Genomic DNA, 23,800 nt, shown 5'->3' on the forward strand with positions numbered 1-23,800 from the left:
GAAAATGCAGGATCCCTAAATAAAGAAATTATTATGTCTAAGAAATTGATAATCCAAGTTACGAGTTAGCAGATTGAATTGAAAAACATCCATAAGAAGCATCGCTGTATTAAACAAAGTCAAAATATTCTTTTCACCTCCATAACTTAATTTGATTCATTCCCACCGTTACATGATCTAGAATCTAAAATCTAGTTTTTGTATGGCACAGAAAATGCCTGGATTGTCTTCAGCAATTTGTAAGTCACTCGGCAATACTCTATTTCCAATTTAGCGTAACGTTAATCAAACAACTCTGCTATATATAGGTAAATGCTGTTTAATGAATAATGCTAATAATGAAAGAGAGGAAAAGATCGGATGACGAGCGATATACGATAGTGAGATGAAAACGAATCCAATTTAATTTAAGTTAAAAGCGACACGAATGTGACGAACGCGTTTCTGTCTATACATGGCAGAGCAGACAGTGTCACGTGCATCATCATCACCCAATATAATATAGCTGACGTTCATCTTTCTTCTGCAAAAATACCAACTAATTAACCATCGTGTCTGCTCGACCTTGCAATTAATCGTACTGTTGCGCATGGCTACGTATTCGCTTCCGGCGTAATCCTTGATATATTGCCAATAGAGAGTTCTTAATTACATACAACCACACCAAATTACGATTTCCACGAGAAATGTAGAGTAAGTGTGCGGTCAAATTATGTTCCGATGCGCCTTGCCCAGTAATATGCCGAATAATTGTTCGAAATGTAATTGGGAAATCGACTAACTCGAATAACTTTCCCGATACTTTGTACACTTTACAGTTTATACAGTTCGGAAAGTTGCAATCAACTAAGTAAATTAGTTGTTGAATGAGAGTACCCTTATTATTTCACAATTTCAGTTTTCGGATTGATCAAATTGTTGGAGACATTTGAGTAGACAAATACGAGTTAGAGTGCACTATAGTTGAAAGTAGTTAACAACTATTTTTTTTCTCCGTTTGATTTACATATATACCATTTTATATATACAATTTTAAGAGAAAAGGCTGTAGTGCAGTATAAGGTATAAAAGTTTTGACGTTTCAAAAATAAACGAGTTTAAATTTCAGATTTTTCGTTCGTATATAAACTTGGTTATATCTATCAACAAATATGTTTACCGTAAACAACTGCTATGTATTTACATAACTTAAATACCTAACAAATCAGAATTTTCTGTGCAATATACATATATATAGTAGTGAAAAAAAGTTTAAGACAAAACTACCTTCCTGATAGATTATCACACCATATTATAAATACTAAATAACCAACAGTTCGAAGTTGTCCTTAGAATTACATGTACACTCACACTCTATCTACGAACGATCATAAGACTTACAACAATAAGTCTATTTAACATTATTAAATTTATAATAGTAATTACCAAATTTAAATGAAAATCGTGGATGCAGCCAGCAATCTACGCCCAAAGGATATATAAATTGTAACATCACTTGTAACATCACATGTAACATCTAACATCATTGTAACATCACGCAAAAAGAGAAAGACATTTGCTGAAATATAGCATATATTGTTGAAAGATCTGAGAGTTTGTAAGCAAGTATGGTATCTATAAATGTAGAAAAATATGCTTGCTATTGGGATCAATTAAAAGACTACGGTAAAGATAGGCTACTGCATCCACTTCTTATCCAAAAGGATCATTTTCGAACTGCCACTGACTTCTAAAATGAAACTTGTGCTAAAAATAATCTGAACGTTTGTCTAAAAGCCGTTCGGAGGTATTTTCATAATTTTAGTCACAAAGGACGCGTATTTCAGAAGAACACTCAGTTGCAAAAACCGAAAGCTAGGAATTGCTTCATTGAAGCACACAAGCACTGAACATTGCAAAATTTGGAAGAAGTGTTAGTTTCTGATAAATCGAATATTAAAAGGATATAATAAAGTGGAATTCGAATAATTTTATTACATTAATAACAATTTTTACATTATCCGAATAATTTAAGTAATATCGAACAATTGCAGACTATTGGTCATTTATTATTTATAATATAGCGCAATAATTTATCTGAAAAGTAGTCGCGTTAAACTTTTATCCGCTGCTATATGTATGTATTCAAAATTCGAATGCTTTAACTGCTCTGATCGTTTTGTTAGTGATGTTTGTTGGTATATAAATATTAATTCTAGGTTTGTCTTTGAACGTAAAGCATATGAAAAGGGACATTGTTTCATATCGCTGTATATTTCTACAAAATAATGAAAGAAGAAGACACACAGATATCAAAACAAAGTATTGCTATAATTTGAAAGAAGAACGCATGAAATTAGTAATGGCATACCCATCACTGACAATATTCTCCGAAGAAAGACAAAGGAAGGAAAATATTCCTGTAATATAACAAATTATATAACAGAAATATAAAATATACAAATTAGTAATACTGACAAATGAATTATATATACAAGATTAGGATTCTAAGTTTCTGGAATGGGATATAGAGAGTTACAAAATATACCTCACCCAATCCAATTAAAACGAAACGCAATCATCGGATTAAATACATAACTTCAGAATCATGAGAATCCGTAGAGAAGACACCGACCTGTGTACAATTTGTCCTATCAGATCCAACGCAAATGAATTCGGATTTGTCATATATGAACAGACAATAAGAAACATATAAAATTGAATAGAAACATCGATGTACGTACATAGATAGGAACATTCGTTTCATCATACCGGATACAAGAACCACCACGGCTTTCTCAAATCCAATACAAACACCATCGGACAATCAGTCTCAATATACACACTGCGAAAAACGCTAATCCCAATAGAGACACCACATCGATCACCCGATAGATACTCTACCAAATTTACCAGTCTCGATACAGACACCATTCGACCTATCATACCCGATACAGGATACAGACACGAGCAACTCCCACAGATATGATACGCACGCGATCCAACTCATCGAATTTATTTTATGTTCATTTTGTATATGTATATGTATTTTGTAGCAGGGTCACATTCCCATTGCTTTTTGTGGCAGTGGCCTTTTCGACACGGCAAATGTTGTATCGAGTTGTAGTCGGAGATTAACCGAACGTTTTAAAATAGCGGCAGTAAATACGAAATATAGATTACTTTTTTTAAAGTATACTCTTGCATCAGCAACCTGGGATCTCGAATGCTAACTGACCAGGAATACCATAGAGCACAGCGTCAGTGAAACTATGATGTATGAAGGGTATAAATGTTTGGAATACGGGACGTGTTCCCCAAATTCTAATATAGCTCTGTTAAACCTGATAAGTTTAGAAATGCCTGCATGATACCTGGTAAAGTGGTAAATCCACTGGTAACTTTATCGTACCTGATGGATCTAGTGTTTTTGTTATATCTGTTGAATCGAATTGTATCTGTATCGAATTTGACCGGCCCGATGGTATCCATAACGACCATAACGTGTTGAATAGATTTAATATTTATGTAAAGTATGATTAATATAACCTTCTGCTACTGTAATAAAATGATGAAACATTTATCATGAGTAATCTAAAAAATAATTACCTCTCTACGTAATGTATCTCTAACAATAAATATAAATGATTATCTTTGCTGTAAGAAACAGATATCGAATTGTACACTTCTTTTCATCACCATCAGATTTTTCAAGAATGTAAATGAAGCCTTTTATAGAAGCAGAAACGGATATACACGCAACTACCAACGATATCACAAATATTTAAAAAATAGGACGATGTCGTGTAGGTGATCGTTACTAAGCTAAATTGAAGTGTTTACATTGGGAGTTGGGACAAATCCGATCTATTCGGACAAAAGCACATCCACAAAGTACCTAAATAAATAATCTGTACAATCATTTGCATAATCCAAAAACATAAAATAATTTCTATAACTAAAAACAAGATACTTAATCATACTGTTACAAATATTTCAACCTTTCTCAAAATTCTATAAAATTTATTTCATCAAATAAAATATACGCGAATTGAAGAGGAAACAGATATTAACGGAAAAAATATTAAGTACATCCTAGGAATTCCCTCTTATAAAAACAACGTTCAAAATTAAAATTAAAATATATAAATTGATTGAAAATGCTGGAAATACCTATACCAAATATTATACATTCATATTCGCCGCATAATATTCTTTTAAAATGTTACTTTACACGATACATATGTTCTAACGAGATTTTTATATTGATATTCTGCTCTCTTTATAGTAACAAACAAAAACGATTTGTAATATTTTAAGAAAAACGTTAAAGAAATACAATTGGGCCGAAAATAAGCGAAAAAGGTAGCAATTAAATTATATATAATTTAATTTTATTATATTTTATGTTCCCACCCCATGTATAAGAAAAGGCATTATCCGTATATGTTATTTATGTGAATATATTAACGGTAATTAGCGCGGATAATTAATAGACGGACAGATAAACGGCAACGTTCGACATTATCGTATTTATGCGAACAGTTAATTGTAAATGTTTATGAAAATATTTACACACGATCGGGCATATAATAGCTCATAAAAAGAAAGTTACAATCGATTTTATTTTGGGCAATAATAGTTAAATCCAATAACACGATCTATTGTAGATAACAACTTCTCTTATCATTTTTGGCTGTTACTTGCTATTGCATCTAATTTGAATATTTGAAATATAGTTACTCACGAAAATATTAACTTACTTTCCATAGAAAACTTTTATGTATGTATTATATTATGTGCATTATACGAAACTTTTTAATGTTTCATTAATGGAATAATACCTGGATGGAACTGCAGTGAGACACGATTATTGTGATTATATTGGCAAAATTTGAAACCAATCCAATGATGTATACGTAGAAATGACAAAACATTCATTGCAAACATACATTTAATAAAAAAATTAATATACTACATGAGTCTTAAACACATAATTAATAGTAAAAATGGTCTCTCTAAATATCACGACTTACTACAATAAATACTCTAATGAATAATTGACTATTTAAATAATAATCTTTACGAAGTGTACCTGTATGTTTGCAATAAATTAATAAATATCTTGTACCTTCTATACACATTATCAGATTTATTTCAAACGTTATTAATATAATCGTGATAGTCATATCTCATTACAGCGCTAATAAAACATCATAAAGTTTCGTGTAACACTTGTAATATACCTATGTATATATTTATAAAAAGTTTCTATAGGGTGTCCGAATACTTTCGCGAGCCACTGACATATGTGATTTTAATACATCGTTGAAACCATAAGAATTAAAAAGATATGTATATATGTACGTACATATGTATAAAGATTGATCCACGTAAATGACATTAAATTGATTAGTTGAAGATATATTTTAACTTTGATCTTGTAAAAATAATTGTATGAAAAAGAAACAGATACATATAGATATAAACACAATTGTACTGCTACTGCGATATATCTTTCTTTGTTTTTCATACGAGAAGTTTTACGAAATAAAAGTTCAAATATCTTGTAAATTAATCAATTTCGATCTATGTGTTTATTAAGTAAAAGATATTCATTTTTTATATGTAGAAAATAAAAAGACCGTTTGGCATCGATTGCTATATAGAAACATTTATAATTCACTTTAGAAAAATAAAGGTAAACGTAAAATCTTCAAAACACGATCGGAACCTTTTCATTTTGCCTAATGACATATCTTTTATTTTCTATCGTTTTAGAGCTACATATATGTATGTAATTTTGCCAAATTGCACAGAACACTCTGTATAACATAGTAAACATTTCATTAAAAATTCGACATAGTAATCATAACATAAGTAAGTAACATAAGTATAATCATAACATAGTAATCGTAACATAAGTAATCATAACATAGTAATTATTTCATTAAAAACTTTTTCATTAAAAATTTCGTTAAATTTTGTATATACGTAGTACATTAAGAAAAAAAAGTATCCTGTTTAATATTTCAAAAACTCATAATATTCGTTAGAAAGAAGAAAAACTAATTAATCTATATGATAATTTCGATCTAAAATGGAAGCTTAATACTTTCCATTGTCTTGTAAGAAAATTTAATGAGATTGATTTGTTCATACATAACAATCCAATTGAATTACAGCAATGAACAGAAATTATGCGTAATACATAACAGAAAGAAAGATAAAATGAATAGATTCTTTACAAATACATGTACACACATATAGTATAACATGCATAATATTAATGACTGTCAAAGATTTTGCATAAATGATATAAATGATGGATTTGTGAGAAAAATATAAAGGGACAGCAGTTTACTACTGTTTATATTATACGTTACGGTAACTTTTAATTTATGTTGAGTTCCTCGTAATAAAAAAATCATGGCTGACCTAACTAAATTTTTTTTCAATTTGTCATAGTCTTTTTTATAATAAGGAAACCACAGTAATGAAATTAAGGAATTAAATTACAGAATTTTTACCGAAGAATTGCTGATATTCGAACTGTTATAACCTAGTGAGAAAAAATCATATAACAATTCATTTGACATCATTTTACTACAAAGCCCCTATTTTCATCTCGATAAGATGAATCATCTCGAAGATACTTTTACGCTAACAAGCAGTACGAAAATGTAAAGATGATTTCCTTGCCCGAAGATTTTATAGAACTAAACGCCTCTGCAAAATTTAAAAAATTTCTTCACGACTTACATCACCATGAAGAATGAAGATTGAAACCTCTCTTTTACAACGACTCCTTAAAAGTTTATGTACGATTTCTTGTTGCCGTTTTATTGTGTTTTAAATGAACAGTGTGATGCCGATATTAAAATAGCGAATAACGAACGTTACTTACACACACACACACACACACACGAAATTACCAAAAAATGTATACACGTATGTATGTACTTCCAAAAAGTATTTTACTCCGAAAAAATTGATTACAAATTCTACATTGATTAAGCATCTTTCTTATTCCTGTCGGCAAAAATAAAAGAAATTTTATTCGAATCGAGTTCCCTGAAATAACTCAAAATTTCCAAAAATTCATATTATTAAACAAATATATCGCAACAATCGATAATTATATCAAAATTACATAAAAAATATTGAAATGTAAACAGCAGTTGAATATCATAACAGGTGCACATGTATATGTAGATATATATACATAGGTATGTGTATATACCTCAGCTATTATTGCTTCCTGATTAGCCAAACCCAAAGAATACACGGTATATGTTACATAAGGTGTCTTGATTATTAGGGATTGTCTTTGGCTTGGCCAAAATGAAATTTTATCATATATTCTTACATGCTATAAAAATCATCCTAATTTCGTTTCTGTGTCAACGTTGCATTCTATCTTTACATTAATAAATAAATACTACCTTACTTTATTCCAGGAAAGCTTATTTTTCACATTAAAGAATATGCTTAATAATCGATTTACTAGGAATTAAATTAAAGAATTAATCAAAATATATAAACGATAAAAAAAGTAGTGTTATACAGAAAATACAAGTCGTTAAAAATACACGTTTCGTTAGTATTATGATATTTAAAATATGCTAATGTGTAAAACAAAAAACAAATTAAAAAATTTTCAGAGAAAACGTTAAAATTAAGAAATGAAATAAGATTTCATACAAGATAATTTGTCTTAAATAGTTGTTTTATTTTCATGCCACTATGCATATATGCATTTACCTTGATACGATGCGTTGCACTGTCTAAAAATTTTTCGGCAGCGATGTCGTTTATTTGCGTAATAATCGTTTTCGTTATCGCTAGAAAATCGTCCTCCGATAAAGTTGGTTAGCCAGTAGCTACAAAATTGCTAATATGGAAAAGCGTTTCACTAATTATTTATGCACACACTGAATAAATTTTTCACCACTGAACTCTATACATTAGTATAAACTGTCGATAAATAGATAATCCCGGCACAGTGTGTTCTCTTTTTCTCCCAAGATCAAAACTGTTAAGTACTGGAATCGAGTAGTCAAGCCGTTTTCAAAAACCGATTGTAAAATCAAACTTGACGTATTCTCTTGCTTGTCTCATCGATTAGAAATGAAAGTACTGCAGATTTCGATTTACGATAAGTACTTTGTACTGCTTGCATTGAGGTTAGGTTTTGCATTAAGTACAAGAATCATGTGAGCCATTAAATGACGTCGATAACAAACCCTATAATTTGCTAACCCACGTCAGCTGTACTTTTTTATCGTTTAATTGCACACACTTCCTTCCGGTTTCTTGCAATTTGGAACACGTATCGATATGAACAATTAATATGTTCAGTAATTAATACGATCCGAAAATTTAATGAATTGAATGATATTACAGCAGCTTAGAGTCAGACTATTTTATTCCTTTTTTTAAATTTTGCTTAATTGATCAGAGAAGTTATGTTACGTTTGCAGAAAAACATTTTGGATCATTCCCATCATCTATCAATACGACTAACGCAGAACGATGGTCATCACGCTGTCTTACCAAGGAAATCTACAAATTTCTTTCTCTGAGACACTTGGATCGTATCGACCGGCTTATTTTGCGGGAATTTTCGTTGCACCAAGAAGGGCACACAAATACATATGTTGAATTTGATCAGTTGCAATGGCGAGGCTTCGTCTCGTTGTTTCTTCGCCACAGTGAATCACGTTTACTACCCTTTCTCTCAAACAGAATGTGTACACTCGTGTAATATCCGTAAAGAAAATTTTGATGTAATTGATACAATAAGTATCTGCCTCTTTTTCAACTTGTCATTCAACAATTCGATGGTACATCGAATGACACTTAACCTAAGCGCGTCGTAAAAATGCGAAGCGCACCACCGCCAAGTCGTGTCGTGTCGTGTTGTGTGCACGATATTCGTCAGTTCTAACCTTGAAAATACAGGTTTCAACTTGTCGAACTGAAACTTTAACGATAAGTACGCGGTAACTAACGAACGTCGTCAATTCTCGATATTGTTTTCACCGTAGAAAATAACTCGTCACCGAAAACTTTTCCCCAGCAACTACTCCATTTTTGTGAATACAAGTTGTCGATCATACTCTTTACACCGGACGGATGAATAAACCACGAAATAAGGATATTTTAATCGGATAGCCGAGGCTATGGTGCCGCGTTGTAGGCCATAAAGCGGCCGGCACGCAAAAAACCGGTGGCAGTCTCAAGAACCGTACACCCCCGATTACACATCCTTCCTGGAGCCCTGGCAAGAGCCAACTGCTCGGCGCACTTGTATGCCAACATTCAAGGCGGTCTCACACAACTCACAAGTGACCAGCTGATCGAACAAACTACCTAGACGTTTATTACGCACACCAGTTTGATTACCTCCTACTCTGTATAAACATACTTATTTAAATTAAATTTGACTTGTCTTGAATTTTAAATGCATATACTACCAAGAAAACAATCTATGCGATCAAAGAAATTAAACGGAAAAAGAGCAAACTAGAGAAAAGGAACAGCGATCGTATGCCCCCCTCCTGTCTTTAATATAATCACTACTTCATATGAGTTACCAAATTTTCAAGCGAGTTGAAAGAGGGCACCACTGACTGAAATCGTGTAGGGACACTCCAAACTCTGCCATCAGATGGCTACCGGCACACCGACATGCGATACTTTCTGGCTAGTACTTTCAATTCTATCAGTTCCTATCATGTTCCTACGAATATAACTTATGAGCTTTCCCATCACGGTGACTGCTTAAGTTACGGTCCTGGAAGGTAAATTTTATTAATGAGTTTACTAATGATCATATAAACAGGTCTGGACACTAGTTAGAGAAAATCGACCGAAAACTGAGTCGTATCTAATTGTAACAAATCAACATGGACAGTTAGCAAAGATCGCGTTCTTGAGAGACAGACAGAGATGAATATAGTGTCTCTGTCTCTAACTGAGGCATTCATAATATGTCACGCATGCGCAGAATGAGAACCCTCTTGCTTATCACGTTGATTTTTCACAGCTAGTCACGACTCAATTTTCGGACGGTTTCCTTACACTTCGGTGTACGAGTGTCGAAATCTATTTGTATGAGCCACTCCGAAGGAAATGGAAAACGCGATCATGTGGTACTTTAGGGTCGCATTAATCATTGATCACTGCTCAATGACCTGTATTGAAAGGAGAAAATAAACCAGTTAACCATTTACATTGATCCAGTCTTACTTGAAAATAAAATTGCGTTTCCGCAATCACATCCAGTCACCAGTGCGGCCCTAAATACTATGTCCCCTCCTCCCTGGAAACGTCTCCATTTTTCCTCTATTATTGCACGGTCCCTATAGTCTCTACAGTTCCCTTATTCTCTTGTCCATAATAGTCAGAATTTTTGAACCAATGAATTCCGTAACTTAAGGATTGCAAATAAAACATATAATTTTTGGTACCTTAAAATAAAGTTCAACCAATTCAAGGGAATAAAAGACAATTTTTTAATTTGTGATTGAAAAATGTTTAATCGTCATTGACGTACCTTTCTAGATTATATTTTGTTCATAAGTAATATACTCTTTAACTGATTTATTGTGTGTAATGTCAAAGGAATTTAACATAATATATATATGTTAAATTATACATATATATAATTTTTACATAATAAATATGCTTTATGGAATCACCTTTACTAGAATAATTTTCGGACATATCAATCCACGCCTGTCATAAATAATTAGTAGAGAACGTTTAAATTTATTATAAAAATATTATTTTTTATTTAAATAAAATATAACATTTCTTTTATTTTGTTAAAATAAATCATACTAAACGTGCACTTTTGTAAACAAAAATTATACTACACCTAGGCTTTAAGCTTCACTACCATAAATAATATACATATATAGATATCTTATTATCGCTTGGAAAGTCATTTATCAACATTAGAAATTAAAAAAGAAGTTTTGTTTTTTTCTTCAGAAGAAGCTTCTGCTTTTTCTATTTATTTCAATATTTTAAATTATGAATGAAAATTTTACGAAAACAATTACTGTAATGATAATTTAATTATCATATTTTTAACAATTCTATGTCATTATTGTGAATAGAAAAGTTAGAAAATTTCAAATGAATTAAAATATTAAATACTATCTTATAATTTTTACTACATAAATAACAAAATAGAATAAAATAAAGTAAAATCAGAGAGGAAATGAGAATGCTCACGCTTATGAACCTAATTATTCCCGGACTAATGCTGCACCATGCGGCTAAGTGTTGAGTTTAATTGACATTAGCATGTACAAGAACCTAGAAAATTAGGGATCTGCCCTGTTTGATTGCATACTAGCATAGACAAGAACGTATTGAGTTCCATTCCAAATTCCATTGAGTTGTACAAGAAACATTTAATTGTATGGTTCTACGGAAAAGTTCATATCTATTATCCTATCCGAGATGGACAAGTATAAGAATGATAAAATCGTGCAATAATGAAACTAATTGTAAATTGAGAAAAAGAAATTAATTGTTTACTATATTTTTGAACGATGACACATAAAGCAGAGTTAGAAATAATACAAACTGTTAGAATATAATAATTTACTAACAAAAAATAAAGAAAATAAATAAATTTCTGCCGTTGAGAAAATCTAAATTGATCTTTGCCCTTCCTCTTGACTCTTGATACATGCATGCGCTCTTCTTTTTTATGTCTTCTCGAGCGCGGATCTTCTTTAGCTTTAACGAAAAGCTCTCTTTCAGAATAGTTGAAGGAATTGATTCTTCAGAAACTGTGGAATTCGGAACACGATTGTTTTGTAGGCTGACTTCACAGTGATTGATTGCCTTATCTTATGCATAAAAGAGTCAACGGGAAACGGCATTCTCGCCTTCTGCAACGAAGCGTCCTCTTCTCAGGAGAAGATATCGGTATTCATCCTCTTCTTCTTGATTCGTCTTCCTCTTCTCGTGCGAATATATACTATTATGCATTTAATAGAAATAAAACTGGAACATTGTATTTTTTCCAAATCACTAATATTTACCTCTGGAATAATAGAGCAATGAAGCTGGTGTGAAATCATTAAAATTTACATTTTACAAAATGTTATTTTTAACACCAAAAAAATTTGTTACCTCTACACCAATAAACCACATTTACCTGCTGTTGTTGATAGTGGTGATGTTGATGCCCTTCTTCGTCTTGCCCTTCTTTTTTCATTAGCTGTTTTTCGATTACAAGCTGTCTTTCTTATACATCTTCTTTTTCTTCTTTATTTAGTAAAGAAATATTTTGATGGTTCGGGCACGGCATTCTTCTTTAACCTTTTCCTTCTATTCGTATTTTTTGTAGGATTTGCTTTGAACATTTCGGATAAAAAATGATCGGCATAGACACCCATATTCCTTAAAGTAGAGCGACATAATATTTTAAATTAGAATTGCCTGTTAAAAAAGTAGTACATATAGATAGTAATAGAAAGTAATATAGATAAAAAGAGTAAGAAGAGTACAAAAGACGAAAATAGAATGACAGCCGTGGCTCAAAGCTGAGATGAATTTAGAAGTTAGCAATTACATACAGGGTTATCCACCTAATTCGGAACCCACGCTCGTGAGACATTGAAAATGGCAACATTGTACATGTACACATACTATTGCAATCAAATATTGCGAGTCATCTATGAGCTATCGAATACTGATTAAATCTGTCATTTAAAGATACGTTCGGCTTCTTATCATCCTATCATAAACAACTTCCGTCGTTTGCCAACTAGTTCGAACGGACTCAGACACTGAATTAAATTAATATACTTTTTATTTTATTATCATATTATTTGTTAAATGTTATCAACATTACGTCAGAAAACTGTAAATTCTTACATGCATACGTGGAATAGCGTATTCATAATGAACACGTGTTCATTCAATCTTAACATCTGTCGCTTCAATTACTATATGTGCTGTACATATGTATGTACATATAATAACGATTAAAACTAAAGAGAAATTCGATTTTTCGTAAAATACTTTTAGTAATTCCTCGTAAGGTACTTTTTATTGTTTTTAATATTTTAATTCAGTGTTTATTTAGTATATGCTTTAATTTTTCCATGCAAGATGTTTACATCATAAGTCGATAATAATTTGTTATGAACTAGTACAGTTAAAAAATATAAGATGTGTGGAATTTGGGCTCTCTTTGGATTAGATGTACCATCTTTAACCAATATTTCTAAAAACTTTGAGAGGATAGCACATCGTGGTCCAGAAGCATTTAAACTTGAATTTGATCATGCAGTTAAGGTATAATTTCATTAAAACTTTTCAAAGAACTTTTCAAACAATTATATATACATTTATTAACTTAATTATATAATATAAACAAATTTTTGCAATCTTTTCTTGCAGAATGGTTATCTTGGGTTTCATAGATTAGCAATTGTGGACAATCTTCATGGAATGCAACCAATGAGACTTTATCAATATCCACATTTATTTTTACTGTGCAATGGTGAAATTTATAATTGTCAAAAGGTAATACTGTCATTATTTGTTATTGTTTATTTAAATATTATTTTATTTTCAGATAATTGTTTCATTTATTACATAATAAGTGTAATTTTATAGCTTGGTATAGAACATGGATTTACATATACAACCAGATGTGATGTTGAGGTGATAATACATTTATATGTACACCTTGGTATTGAAAACGTAACAAAAATGCTAGATGGAGTTTTTGCATTCTGTTTAATGGATATTGAAAGTAGAAGGATTCTTATTGGTAGAGATCCCTATGGTGTTAGACCTCTTTTCCGATTAAGCTCTGATGATGGACAACTTGGGATTTGTTCAGAGAGCAAAGTAATAATTTAAATGTATATTCTTTCAGTATGAAATAAACATTTCTTGTATTAAAATGTTTGTTTAGGGGCTTATGGAAATAACTAAACAAATGACATCGAAATGGACATTGGAGCCATTTCAATCAGGATGTTATGAAGAGTATGAAATTTTAAACGATGGTAGAACGAAATTATTAGCAAAAGTAAACTATTATCAACCTGGAGACAAGCCTCATTTTGCAGCTTTTGTTCCTTATAATAGTTTGTTGAAATATGTAATATTGTAGTATTTATAAACCTTAAACAAACAAAATAATCTAATAAATTATATTTCAGGTTTGAGTAATACAGATGTATATGGAAATATAAGAAAGCTACTTTCGGTTGCTGTGAAAAAAAGATTGATGTGTGACAGAGAAGTTGGTTGTTTACTATCAGGTGGTCTAGATTCCAGTTTAATTGCTGCTTTACTTGTAAAACATGCAAAGGAGATGAAATTGCCATATAAAATAAAAAGTTTCGCAATTGGTATGGGAAACAGCCCAGATATTATTGCAGCCAGACAGGTTGAAAGTTACATTTTTATGTAATGATACGTTCCTCAGGTTCATAATTAAATATAATAATGTTTATTAGGTTGCAGAACATATAGGAACAGAACATCATGAAGTAATATTTTCCGAAGATGATGTAGTTGATATTTTGGACAAACTCATTTATCAATTAGAGACCTGTGATATTACTACAATTCGAGCGTCTATTGGGTAATTTACACTCTACAAACAAAGTATCTTAATTTTATGAATAAATAATTTGTACATATTCAGAAGTATTTATTTTATTTTCAGTATGTATCTTATCTCAAGATACATAAAATATAACACAAAAGCAACTGTAATATTTAGTGGAGAAGGTGCAGACGAGTTGGCACAAGGATACATTTATTTCAGAGATGCACCAAATGCAACAGAAGCTCACAATGAGTCTGTTCGATTATTGAAAGATATATATTTATATGATAGCTTGAGAGCAGACAGAACAACCAGTGCATTTAGTTTAGAATTACGAGTTCCATTCCTAGATATCCAATTCACAAATTATTATCTATCATTAGATGCTGCTTCAAGACAGCCTCAAGGTATGGTCCAATAAAATAAAAAAAAAATTGATGAATTAAATTAAAATTTAAATATATTATTCACTACAGGAGGAATTGAAAAATATTTATTAAGATCTGCATTTGATGATATGAATCTGTTACCGTCAAATATATTATGGAGACATAAAGAAGCTTTCAGTGATGGTGTAACATCGTTCAAGAAATCGCTTTTCCATATTATAGATGACATAGTAGATACCCGTATTTCACACGAAGAATTAGAAAAAGCTTATTTAAACTTCCCTCATTGTCCTCCAAAAACCAAAGAAGCTCTTTATTACAGGTCTAATATTTATCTTTGTACTTACTTTATGCTTTACTAGTACTCCAAAAATAAATATTAATTTTTATACTTCAGAAAAGTTTTTGAGAAACATTATGCGGAACAAGCAAAAAATTTTATGCCATACTTTTGGATGCCACGATGGACAAAGGGAGTTTGTGATCCATCTGCAAGATTTATTGCACATTATAAAGCAGATGTAGAAAACAATCATAAAAAAAATAAAACGGAGATTAAAAATGCAAGAATTAATTAATATCCTGAATATGCACAGATATTTAATTGTTATATAAATTAATTAAAAAAAGTGTGTAAGGAATGTCTGTAAAAGAATATTTTCTCTGTTACAATAATGTAAACATTTGAGTTCTAAAATATTTGTGTAAATAAATTACCTTGTCTTTATTAATTTTTCTGTCATTTCTAAAGACAGTAATGATAAATACTAATGGCGAGAAACGTAAAGATATGAAATAATTTTTTTATTATAAGGAAAAAAATTTGTTGGATTGAGATTACCCCTGGTGGGACTCGAACCCACAATCCCCGGTTTAGGAGACCGATGCCTTATCCATTAGGCCACAGGGGCTGGTAGAAAAGGATTCTTACATCTTTAAATTGCTTCAAAAATATAAAAAGATAAATATTATTAATAAATTAATATAGATATAAATACTATCCCTAAAATATTTACATTTTTCTATTGCACATATATATCTATATATATACATATATCATAAAATAATTAGAAATCAATAATGCAGCTGTTATACGTTATACTGGTAAATTACAAAATGGTGACACATAGTATCTTGTAGTAACATCGTCGTGTGCTCTTTTTATCTTTAGAATGCACTTTCATCAGATAGTCAGAATTTGAATAGGGCTAGAAAGAAGTATTCCAACGTAAGTTGGAGCATATGTAATCTTTTGCTTGCCGTAAATTGCTTTTAATAAAAGTAATGTTAGTAGTAAATATACCATTGTATATAATACAAGCTATGTTATTTTTTTATTCTTTACAGATGATGTCAACAAGATATGTTTCTTTTATATCTGGAATAATAATAGCTTCATTAACATGGGCCTCTAGTTTATATCTTTATTCAAGATTATCTCAAAATACTAATACTGCAAATCCAACAATGTTAGTATTAGAGAATTCAAAGTTAGGAAAAGACTCTCAATTTTATCATAAAACTTATAGTAATCAACATCTTAAATTCCACAATAATTTAATTGCTCATCATGACAAACAAAGTATGATAGATAAAGGTACTTATAATTTAAGGAGAAATGCCTATAAAAATAGTGACAAACTATTACAACAATTACAACCTGTACCAGTAAAACCTGCTGTTACATTAGGACAAGGTATATTCAGAAAACCAATATTTATTTTAAATTCTTGATATAACATTTTTTAATATTATTTATCATTATATTATGTATAATTGTTTTTTAAACCATTAATTCGATTCCGTATTGATATTGTATTTATTTATAGGTTTAGATGAACTAGGAATGGTAAAAAATTTTGAAGATCAACGAAAACGAGATGAAGGATATAAAAATTATTCCTTTAATATATTAGTATCAGATAACATTGGGATGCATAGAGAAATACCAGATACAAGGCATAAATTATGTGAAATACAAAAGTATTCTTCTAAGTTACCAAATGCTAGTATTGTTATATGTTTTTATAATGAACATTATATGACACTTTTAAGATCCTTGCATTCCATTATTGATAGAACTCCTGCAAGTCTTTTACATGAAATTATTTTAGTAAATGATTGGAGTGATAGCAAAGCGTTACATGAAAAAATTAAGACGTACATTGTCAACAATTTTAATGGTAAAGTGAAATTTTATAAAACAGAGAAACGGGAAGGATTGATCAGAGCAAGAATGTTTGGTGCAAGGAAAGCAACTGGAGAAGTTTTAATTTTCTTAGACAGTCATATAGAAGTAAACAAAAGATGGATAGAACCCCTCCTTTCACAAATTGCTCAATCAAAAACTATCGTTGCCATGCCAATTATTGATATAATTAATCCAGACACATTTCAATATACTGGTAGTCCTCTGGTAAGAGGAGGTTTTAATTGGGGTTTGCATTTTAAATGGGATAACGTGCCAGTTGGTACATTTGCCCATGATGAAGATTTTATAAAACCTATAAAGTGAGAATATATATATACTTATTTAATTACATGTGTACTAATATAACAGTTTCCTGTAATATATATGTTAGCAATTATTATTCAATAGGTCTCCAACAATGGCTGGAGGTTTATTTGCAATGGACCGAAAATACTTTACAAAATTGGGAGAATATGATGCTGGTATGGATATCTGGGGCGGTGAAAATCTTGAAATATCATTTAGAGTAAGATAATAATTTTTTTAACTATATATTTTTTATTCCAATAATAATTTGTAATGTCTTTTAGATTTGGATGTGTGGTGGAAGTATTGAATTAATACCATGCTCAAGAGTTGGACATGTATTTAGAAGAAGGAGACCATATGGTACATTTGATCAACATGATACTATGTTGAAAAATTCATTACGCGTCGCACATGTTTGGTTAGATGAATATAAAGATTACTTTTTAAAAAATGTTCAAAAAGTTGATTACGGTGATATTTCGGAAAGATTAAATTTAAGAAAGAGATTAAAATGTAAAAATTTTGCATGGTACTTAAATGTAGTATACCCTGAACTAGCATTACCAGATGATAATAAAAATAGATTAAAAGATAAATGGGCAAAAATCGAACAGAAACCGATACAACCCTGGCATTCTAGGAAAAGAAATTACACTGATCAATATCAAATTAGACTTTCTAATTCAGCATTATGCATTCAAAGTGAAAAAGATATTAAAACAAAAGGTTCTAAGCTTATATTAGCACCATGTTTAAGAATTAAATCACAGGTAACTAAATAAATTATATCTCTTCAAATTAAGTTTCTTTAAATTTATTTCAATTTTTATAGATGTGGTATGAGACTGGTAAAAACGAATTAGTACTTGGCCAGATGCTTTGCATGGAAGGAGCTGAGAAAGTTCCAAAGCTTGGAAAATGTCATGAGATGGGTGGCAATCAAGAATGGCATCATAAAAATACTGTAAGTATTTATTAGTTCTCTAATGTTTACAATTTTAAATTATATTATATTTACTGAGTAAATATATTTTGTTTAGAATAATACACCTATATATAACATGGCAGCTGGTACATGCTTGGGAATAATGCGGGGAGTAAAAAGTACACAAATAGTAATGGATCTGTGTACTAAAAGAGATACAAGCTCTATATCATGGGATTTGGTACACTCTAAAACTCTTTTAAAAGAAATTAGGTGACATCAAATGGACTGATGGTAGTTACAGAAATAAAAGATAAAAAATAGATTTTTAGAGAAGAAAGGTAATAAGAGGAAAATTATCACAAATATTATCATAAATTTTAACAAGCGTTTGTGATATGGAATAGATCATTATGAAAGTTTTAGGATTTTTATATTATTTTATACGTTGCATTCTATAATGTTATTTTACATTATGAAGATGAAATAATAATAATTATTATTAAAAATGTATAAAAGTAAAAATTGAATTTTTTAAAGAATTTTAAATACAATTTTAACCAATTTTTAATATTATGGAGCGGTTACTATAGCTGATATTTTATTAATAGAGATGAATTTCTCTGAAAGTAGAAACATATAAAACATATACATATTTAATCATATTTGTAGATATATACATATATATATATTTGTACATACATTGTAACTTCAAGTCAGTGTAAGTCAATGCAGTTAAATGCAGATGTCAAGCTCAACGCGTCGTGTGTTATGCGACATTGGAACCATAAATAATGTGTCTTCAAGGTTTAAGCTGGAGACTCACTGGCAAGTTACGCTAATCCAAGAACATTTGCTTCAGTCTATTTATACGAAGCCGTTTCCATTAGTAAACTAAATTGGCCCCGCCACTTGAAAAATCGATTCTGTACACGTATACGAAACCATTTCTACTTAAGCTAAGTTCAAGTGCCTTGAAGGCCCATTTAACTTGGGCTAGCATGAGATTGCTTCGTGACCTTACAAAAGCTTATCAAGGGACCTTTTCCTCAATGATTTTATGTGATGATTTTAATGAGTTTAATCGATTGTTCCGATGAAATTTCGGAAAAGTCACGTACCGAAATCCGTTACCTTCAGGACAAAATGTATGTCGCGCATCGTAACAAAACATACAGATTTTCTGATGACCCACACACCTTCACTCCTTTATTCTCATCAGGCAGCCTTATAAACCACCTATAAAAATGACATCTAATCAAAAAGTTTGTACATCGATCATTCGAAATAGCTATTATCCAATAACATTATTTCTATGTAGCTGGGAAACCCAAAAGTTAACGTGATTCGATTCAAGCAAATAGATAGATCAGATTAGATTCTCTCGAAAGTATAATATTGACATAAATAATGAATATCATAATGATAAAGAAATTTTCTGTTATGGTATATACATTTGGCTGCTAATTGACAAAAACCCAAAATTTATTAATTTTATTTACATTTTTAAACCCTTGCAACACGTTTTTTGTGCACTACTAATAAATTTTCGACACAAGTAGGTTAATAATTTTTTATAAGGAATGCTATGATGAATCGATTAATATATTAAAAAATGTAAAACGTTTCATTTAAAAAAGTGAAGTTGATCTCCTTCGGTTCCCGTACAATTTTTACGATGCAGCCGTGAAGAAATGGCATATAGCTTTACAGTGATTTCGACATACAACATGTATTTTCAAATTTTCTATTTTCATTTTTACTCGCCTTAATTGCAAATATTATGTCCATTGCTCCCTAACTGTTTGAGTCTCAAGCAGCGCGATCACGCTGTTTAGATTTTGTGTCGGAAAGGATGATCGACGGTATTTTCTATTTCATTGTTATCTTCTCAATAATTTTTATTGAACAAAACTTGAAATATTTATAAACTAATAGTACGCATATATAATAATATAAATGTATTTCATAAAGTAACAAATATGACGAGCACTATTGCGTCGCTTGGTTCTCTTCGCAATTGATTAAGACAAGCGTTATCGCGCTGGTCGAGATTTTTCGATCCTGTTTTTTCAATGACCCCTGGGACTTACATGGTTGAACAAGGTAAAAAGATCATGGTAATTGTCGATATCGCACTCATTTCGTTGATTTCAATAATTTTTAGATATGTTGTAAATAGAAATCAATATTTCGAACAACTTTTTGCGATATATATGTAACTGCTACTTGGCTTTACGAGATATTCGCAAAAAATTGTCGGTACCACTAGACTACATTCTGTCTATAATTGTGTGTCTCTGACAGTGTCACAGAGCCATAAATTAGCGATAGAAAAACCAAGGGAGTCTAATAAACATTCTTGAGGCCATCGAAACAACAATGTAGGGAGTGTTCCAGTGTCAGAAAATAGTAACAACATGGCAAACTCTGACCTGGGCCCCGGCGACACCCCTTCCATAGGAGCCAAACCTTCCTAAAATCAGCTCTCGACATTCTCTGTTATAACTCTGAAACGTCACTCTGTCGGATTCATACAATAAATTTTACTACTATATCTGAAGTTCAATTCTTTACCTTATTTGTGAAACGTTCGAACTGCGACGCGAGGAGGTTACCGGTGATCTGTCAATTTCGTGACTTCCCATGTCTCCGACGTGACAACAGCATATGCGTCTGTTTGGTTATTGACCGCTGACTGTTTATCTTCTGTTTATGAACGAGGGTCGGGGGAGCTTAGAAGTTCTATGTACAACGTGTATTTGTGAGACTGTAAGAAATATCTGGTGTAATCTAATTAAAAGTGAATAAACATAATCGATGTGAGGCGTATGTAGGCGATAGAAGGTTTAGAAACACTAGAGTATGTTTAACGATATAATTTATTACGTATACCCTAAGTGTACACTAGCCGTATAACACAACTTGCTGGATTGATTCGAAATTACGAATGTATCAGCGCAGGGGGGGGGGGGGGGTCAAGGATGTCCTACGCCGATGTAATAAACACGGCTAGGCAGAGTATCCCCATTGCCGAGATCGGCGTCGAGTCGCTGAACATGAGGAAGGCGATGACAGGTGCTATCGTGATAACGGTCCCTGGAGATCGAGACAGGGAGAAGGCGTCACGGCTTGCGACGCGCTTGGCCAAGGTGCTAGCCCCGCCACGGCGAGAGTGGCGGCTCCAACGAGGACGGCGGAGCTGAGAGTTGTCGGGATAGATATCTCGATAAACAAGGAGGAACTGCGGTAAGCACTGGCACAGGCCGCAGGATGTGGAGGCGCGGAGGTGCAGGTCGGGGAGATCGGCACCTCCAGAGATGGCCTTGGGTCAGTCTGGATCAGGTGCCCCGTAGCTGGAGCACGGAAACTAGCCCAGGCAGATAAAGTTATCCTGGGCTGGTCCACCGCGAAGGTCATAGCCATCCCGAGGAGGCCCTTGCAATGCTTCAAGTGCCTGGAACTGGGTCACGTACGGGCTACGTGCGTGTCCGCCGTGGACCGAGGACACCTGTGTTACAGATGCGACGAAAGCGGACATCGTGCCAGAGGCTGTCCTGCCTCGGCACCCAAGTGCCCCTTGTGCGAGTCACTCGGGGCTCCCGCCAACCACAGGATGGGTGGGGTGGCATGTGCCACCCCGAAAACCAAGAGGAAACGACCCGTCCGCGAGCCAGCGGCGGCGGCAAAAACGCAAGGCAGCACCGCCGAAGCAACCGTAGATGGTCGGAAGGAGGCCATGGAGTTGGCCCAATGAATCCAAGAGGCTCCTCCAGAGTAACCTGGGAAGGTTGAGACGGGCGCAAGACCTGTTCTTCCAGACTATCCGGGAGAGCGAGGTCGCCCTCGCGGTGGTGGCTGAGCCGTATCGCGTCCCTGACGCGACCAACTGGGTCGGGGATCTGGATGGATTGGCAACCATAACCTGGACAACAGCGCTAAGCACCCCCGGCGTTGTGCTCGACCGTGGCAGCGGCTACGTCGCGGTCGAGTGGGATGGAATGGCGGTGGTGGGCGTTTACGTTTCTCCCAACAGCGGCCTGGCCGCGTTCGAGGACTTCCTGGACGGGGTTGGCGAATGCGTCAGAAGATGCCTTCCCCGACAGGTGCTCGTCCTCGGGGATTTCAACGCCCACTCCTCGCAGTGGGGAAATACTAGGACGGACGCCGGAAACGCCTCCGCAAAATAAGAACGATTGTACTTTACGTAAAATAATATCAGTTATCCATTCATCTACTATCTTTATAATTACATAATTTATTATTTGTCTACACTTCACGATGATCGGATTGAGAAGCCTAATCCAAATCCAAACTTAATGCATTGATGATATTTACTTTTAATTGAATTATAAGTTGTAACAGACGTTTCTTATAGTCTCACATATGTACGTTGTACACAGAGCCTTTAAGCTCGGTCGGCCTTCATTTATAAACAGAAGCTAAGGGAGCGGCGACCGGTAACCAATATACAGGGTTATCCACTTAACTCGGAACACGCGTTCGCGAGAACATATGAGAATGGCAACATTGTAACATGTATGCTTATTATTACAGTCAAATGTTGCTCGCCATGACCTGTTGTTAGAAGTATAATTAGGCGAGAACAGAGAGCAGTTTGGTAGTCGCCGAAGGATTTTAATAGAACTATCGGCATTTGAAACGTAGCTATCTCTATCAAAACCAGTCGAAATGACTGGTCTTTAAAAAATACGTAATAGTAGAATATTTTTATATTTATTGATCTATTATTATCTTATAGAAGGAACTCCATGTTCTGAGATCATAAAAACTATATAATAACAACTTTAACAATAAGTACAATAACGAAGAATATTCAGTACCAAAACCTTTGGTAACAAGAATGTTAAAATAAATTTCCATTGGTAAATATAAGAAGCATAATATAATGATGTAATAATAAGCATAATAACCGTAATAGAATAAATAAAATCCAAATATAATTTAAATTATTAGATACAAAATTTATTATTCTTCACATTTCTTACAAACGTAAACTTTCTTCTGTGTGCATTTTTCGCAAACATATTTTTTACAATGATTGCAAATGATGGTGGTCTTATTATTATTATAGTACCCTATCTAACACCATTTGCGAGAATAAGGTGACTTCTTTGACGTATTTCCGATCTCAGATGCTCTATGTTCTATCCAAGATTTTTCATTGTCAGCGACAAGTTCATCTGCTAATTGAAACATAAAATCCTTTCTAGATATCTGCTCACCTATGGTTTTTTTTTATATAAAATCCAGGCAATTATGCAAGTTAAATCTAAAATATTAAAAAATACTTGAAGTGGCCATCTTCTTGATCCCGATTTCACGCTATATTTTTTTGCCATTTGGTCTGCTATATCTACCCCAAATTTTGTTTTATTATAAAA

General features: G+C 32.5%; 3 protein-coding genes, 1 long non-coding RNA gene and 1 other non-coding gene across 6 annotated transcripts in view; 2 read left to right on the top strand and 3 right to left on the bottom strand.

The window, feature by feature from the left end:
- LOC126915223 (serine-rich adhesin for platelets) overlaps nucleotides 1-9,523 on the bottom strand; it is a 133,164-nt gene extending 123,641 nt beyond the window's left edge. Inside the window, exon 1 of the mRNA XM_050719682.1 lies at nucleotides 7,744-9,523. The gene's annotated coding sequence lies outside the window, so the exon portion shown is untranslated. The remainder of the gene's footprint in view (nucleotides 1-7,743) is intronic.
- A 132-nt stretch (nucleotides 9,524-9,655) lies between these two features.
- On the top strand, nucleotides 9,656-15,701 carry LOC126915226 (asparagine synthetase [glutamine-hydrolyzing]). Its single transcript, XM_050719690.1, has 10 exons — nucleotides 9,656-9,785; nucleotides 13,164-13,308; nucleotides 13,414-13,539; nucleotides 13,633-13,869; nucleotides 13,937-14,111; nucleotides 14,187-14,416; nucleotides 14,487-14,614; nucleotides 14,699-14,988; nucleotides 15,058-15,292; nucleotides 15,368-15,701. The coding sequence occupies exons 1-10, from the start codon at nucleotides 9,673-9,675 to the stop codon at nucleotides 15,546-15,548; spliced, it is 1,860 nt and encodes a 619-aa protein (XP_050575647.1). The 5' UTR covers nucleotides 9,656-9,672; the 3' UTR covers nucleotides 15,549-15,701.
- LOC126915237 (uncharacterized) lies at nucleotides 11,503-12,977 on the bottom strand. The gene is made up of 4 exons (XR_007710077.1): nucleotides 12,886-12,977; nucleotides 12,585-12,797; nucleotides 12,164-12,447; nucleotides 11,503-12,049 (listed from the first exon to the last, which is right to left on the bottom strand). It is a non-coding gene; the product is annotated as an uncharacterized LOC126915237 (long non-coding RNA).
- A 107-nt stretch (nucleotides 15,702-15,808) lies between the features above and the next one.
- Nucleotides 15,809-15,881, bottom strand: Trnar-ccu (transfer RNA arginine (anticodon CCU)). Its single transcript has one exon. It is a non-coding gene; the product is annotated as a tRNA-Arg (tRNA).
- A 163-nt stretch (nucleotides 15,882-16,044) lies between these two features.
- LOC126915225 (polypeptide N-acetylgalactosaminyltransferase 35A) lies at nucleotides 16,045-20,952 on the top strand. 2 transcript variants are annotated; one of them, XM_050719688.1, is made up of 7 exons: nucleotides 16,045-16,198; nucleotides 16,318-16,666; nucleotides 16,800-17,481; nucleotides 17,570-17,687; nucleotides 17,752-18,240; nucleotides 18,303-18,434; nucleotides 18,511-20,952. In XM_050719688.1, the coding sequence occupies exons 2-7, from the start codon at nucleotides 16,318-16,320 to the stop codon at nucleotides 18,670-18,672; spliced, it is 1,932 nt and encodes a 643-aa protein (XP_050575645.1). In that variant the 5' UTR covers nucleotides 16,045-16,198; the 3' UTR covers nucleotides 18,673-20,952. The 2 variants fall into 2 exon arrangements, with proteins under 2 accessions (XP_050575645.1, XP_050575646.1); XM_050719689.1 differs by having other exon boundaries at nucleotides 16,069-16,251.
- Nucleotides 20,953-23,800: the final 2,848 nt, after the last annotated feature.

The sequence above is a fragment of the Bombus affinis genome, chromosome 4 (genome assembly GCF_024516045.1).
Source record: "Bombus affinis isolate iyBomAffi1 chromosome 4, iyBomAffi1.2, whole genome shotgun sequence".
NCBI classification, from domain to species: domain Eukaryota; kingdom Metazoa; phylum Arthropoda; class Insecta; order Hymenoptera; family Apidae; genus Bombus; species Bombus affinis.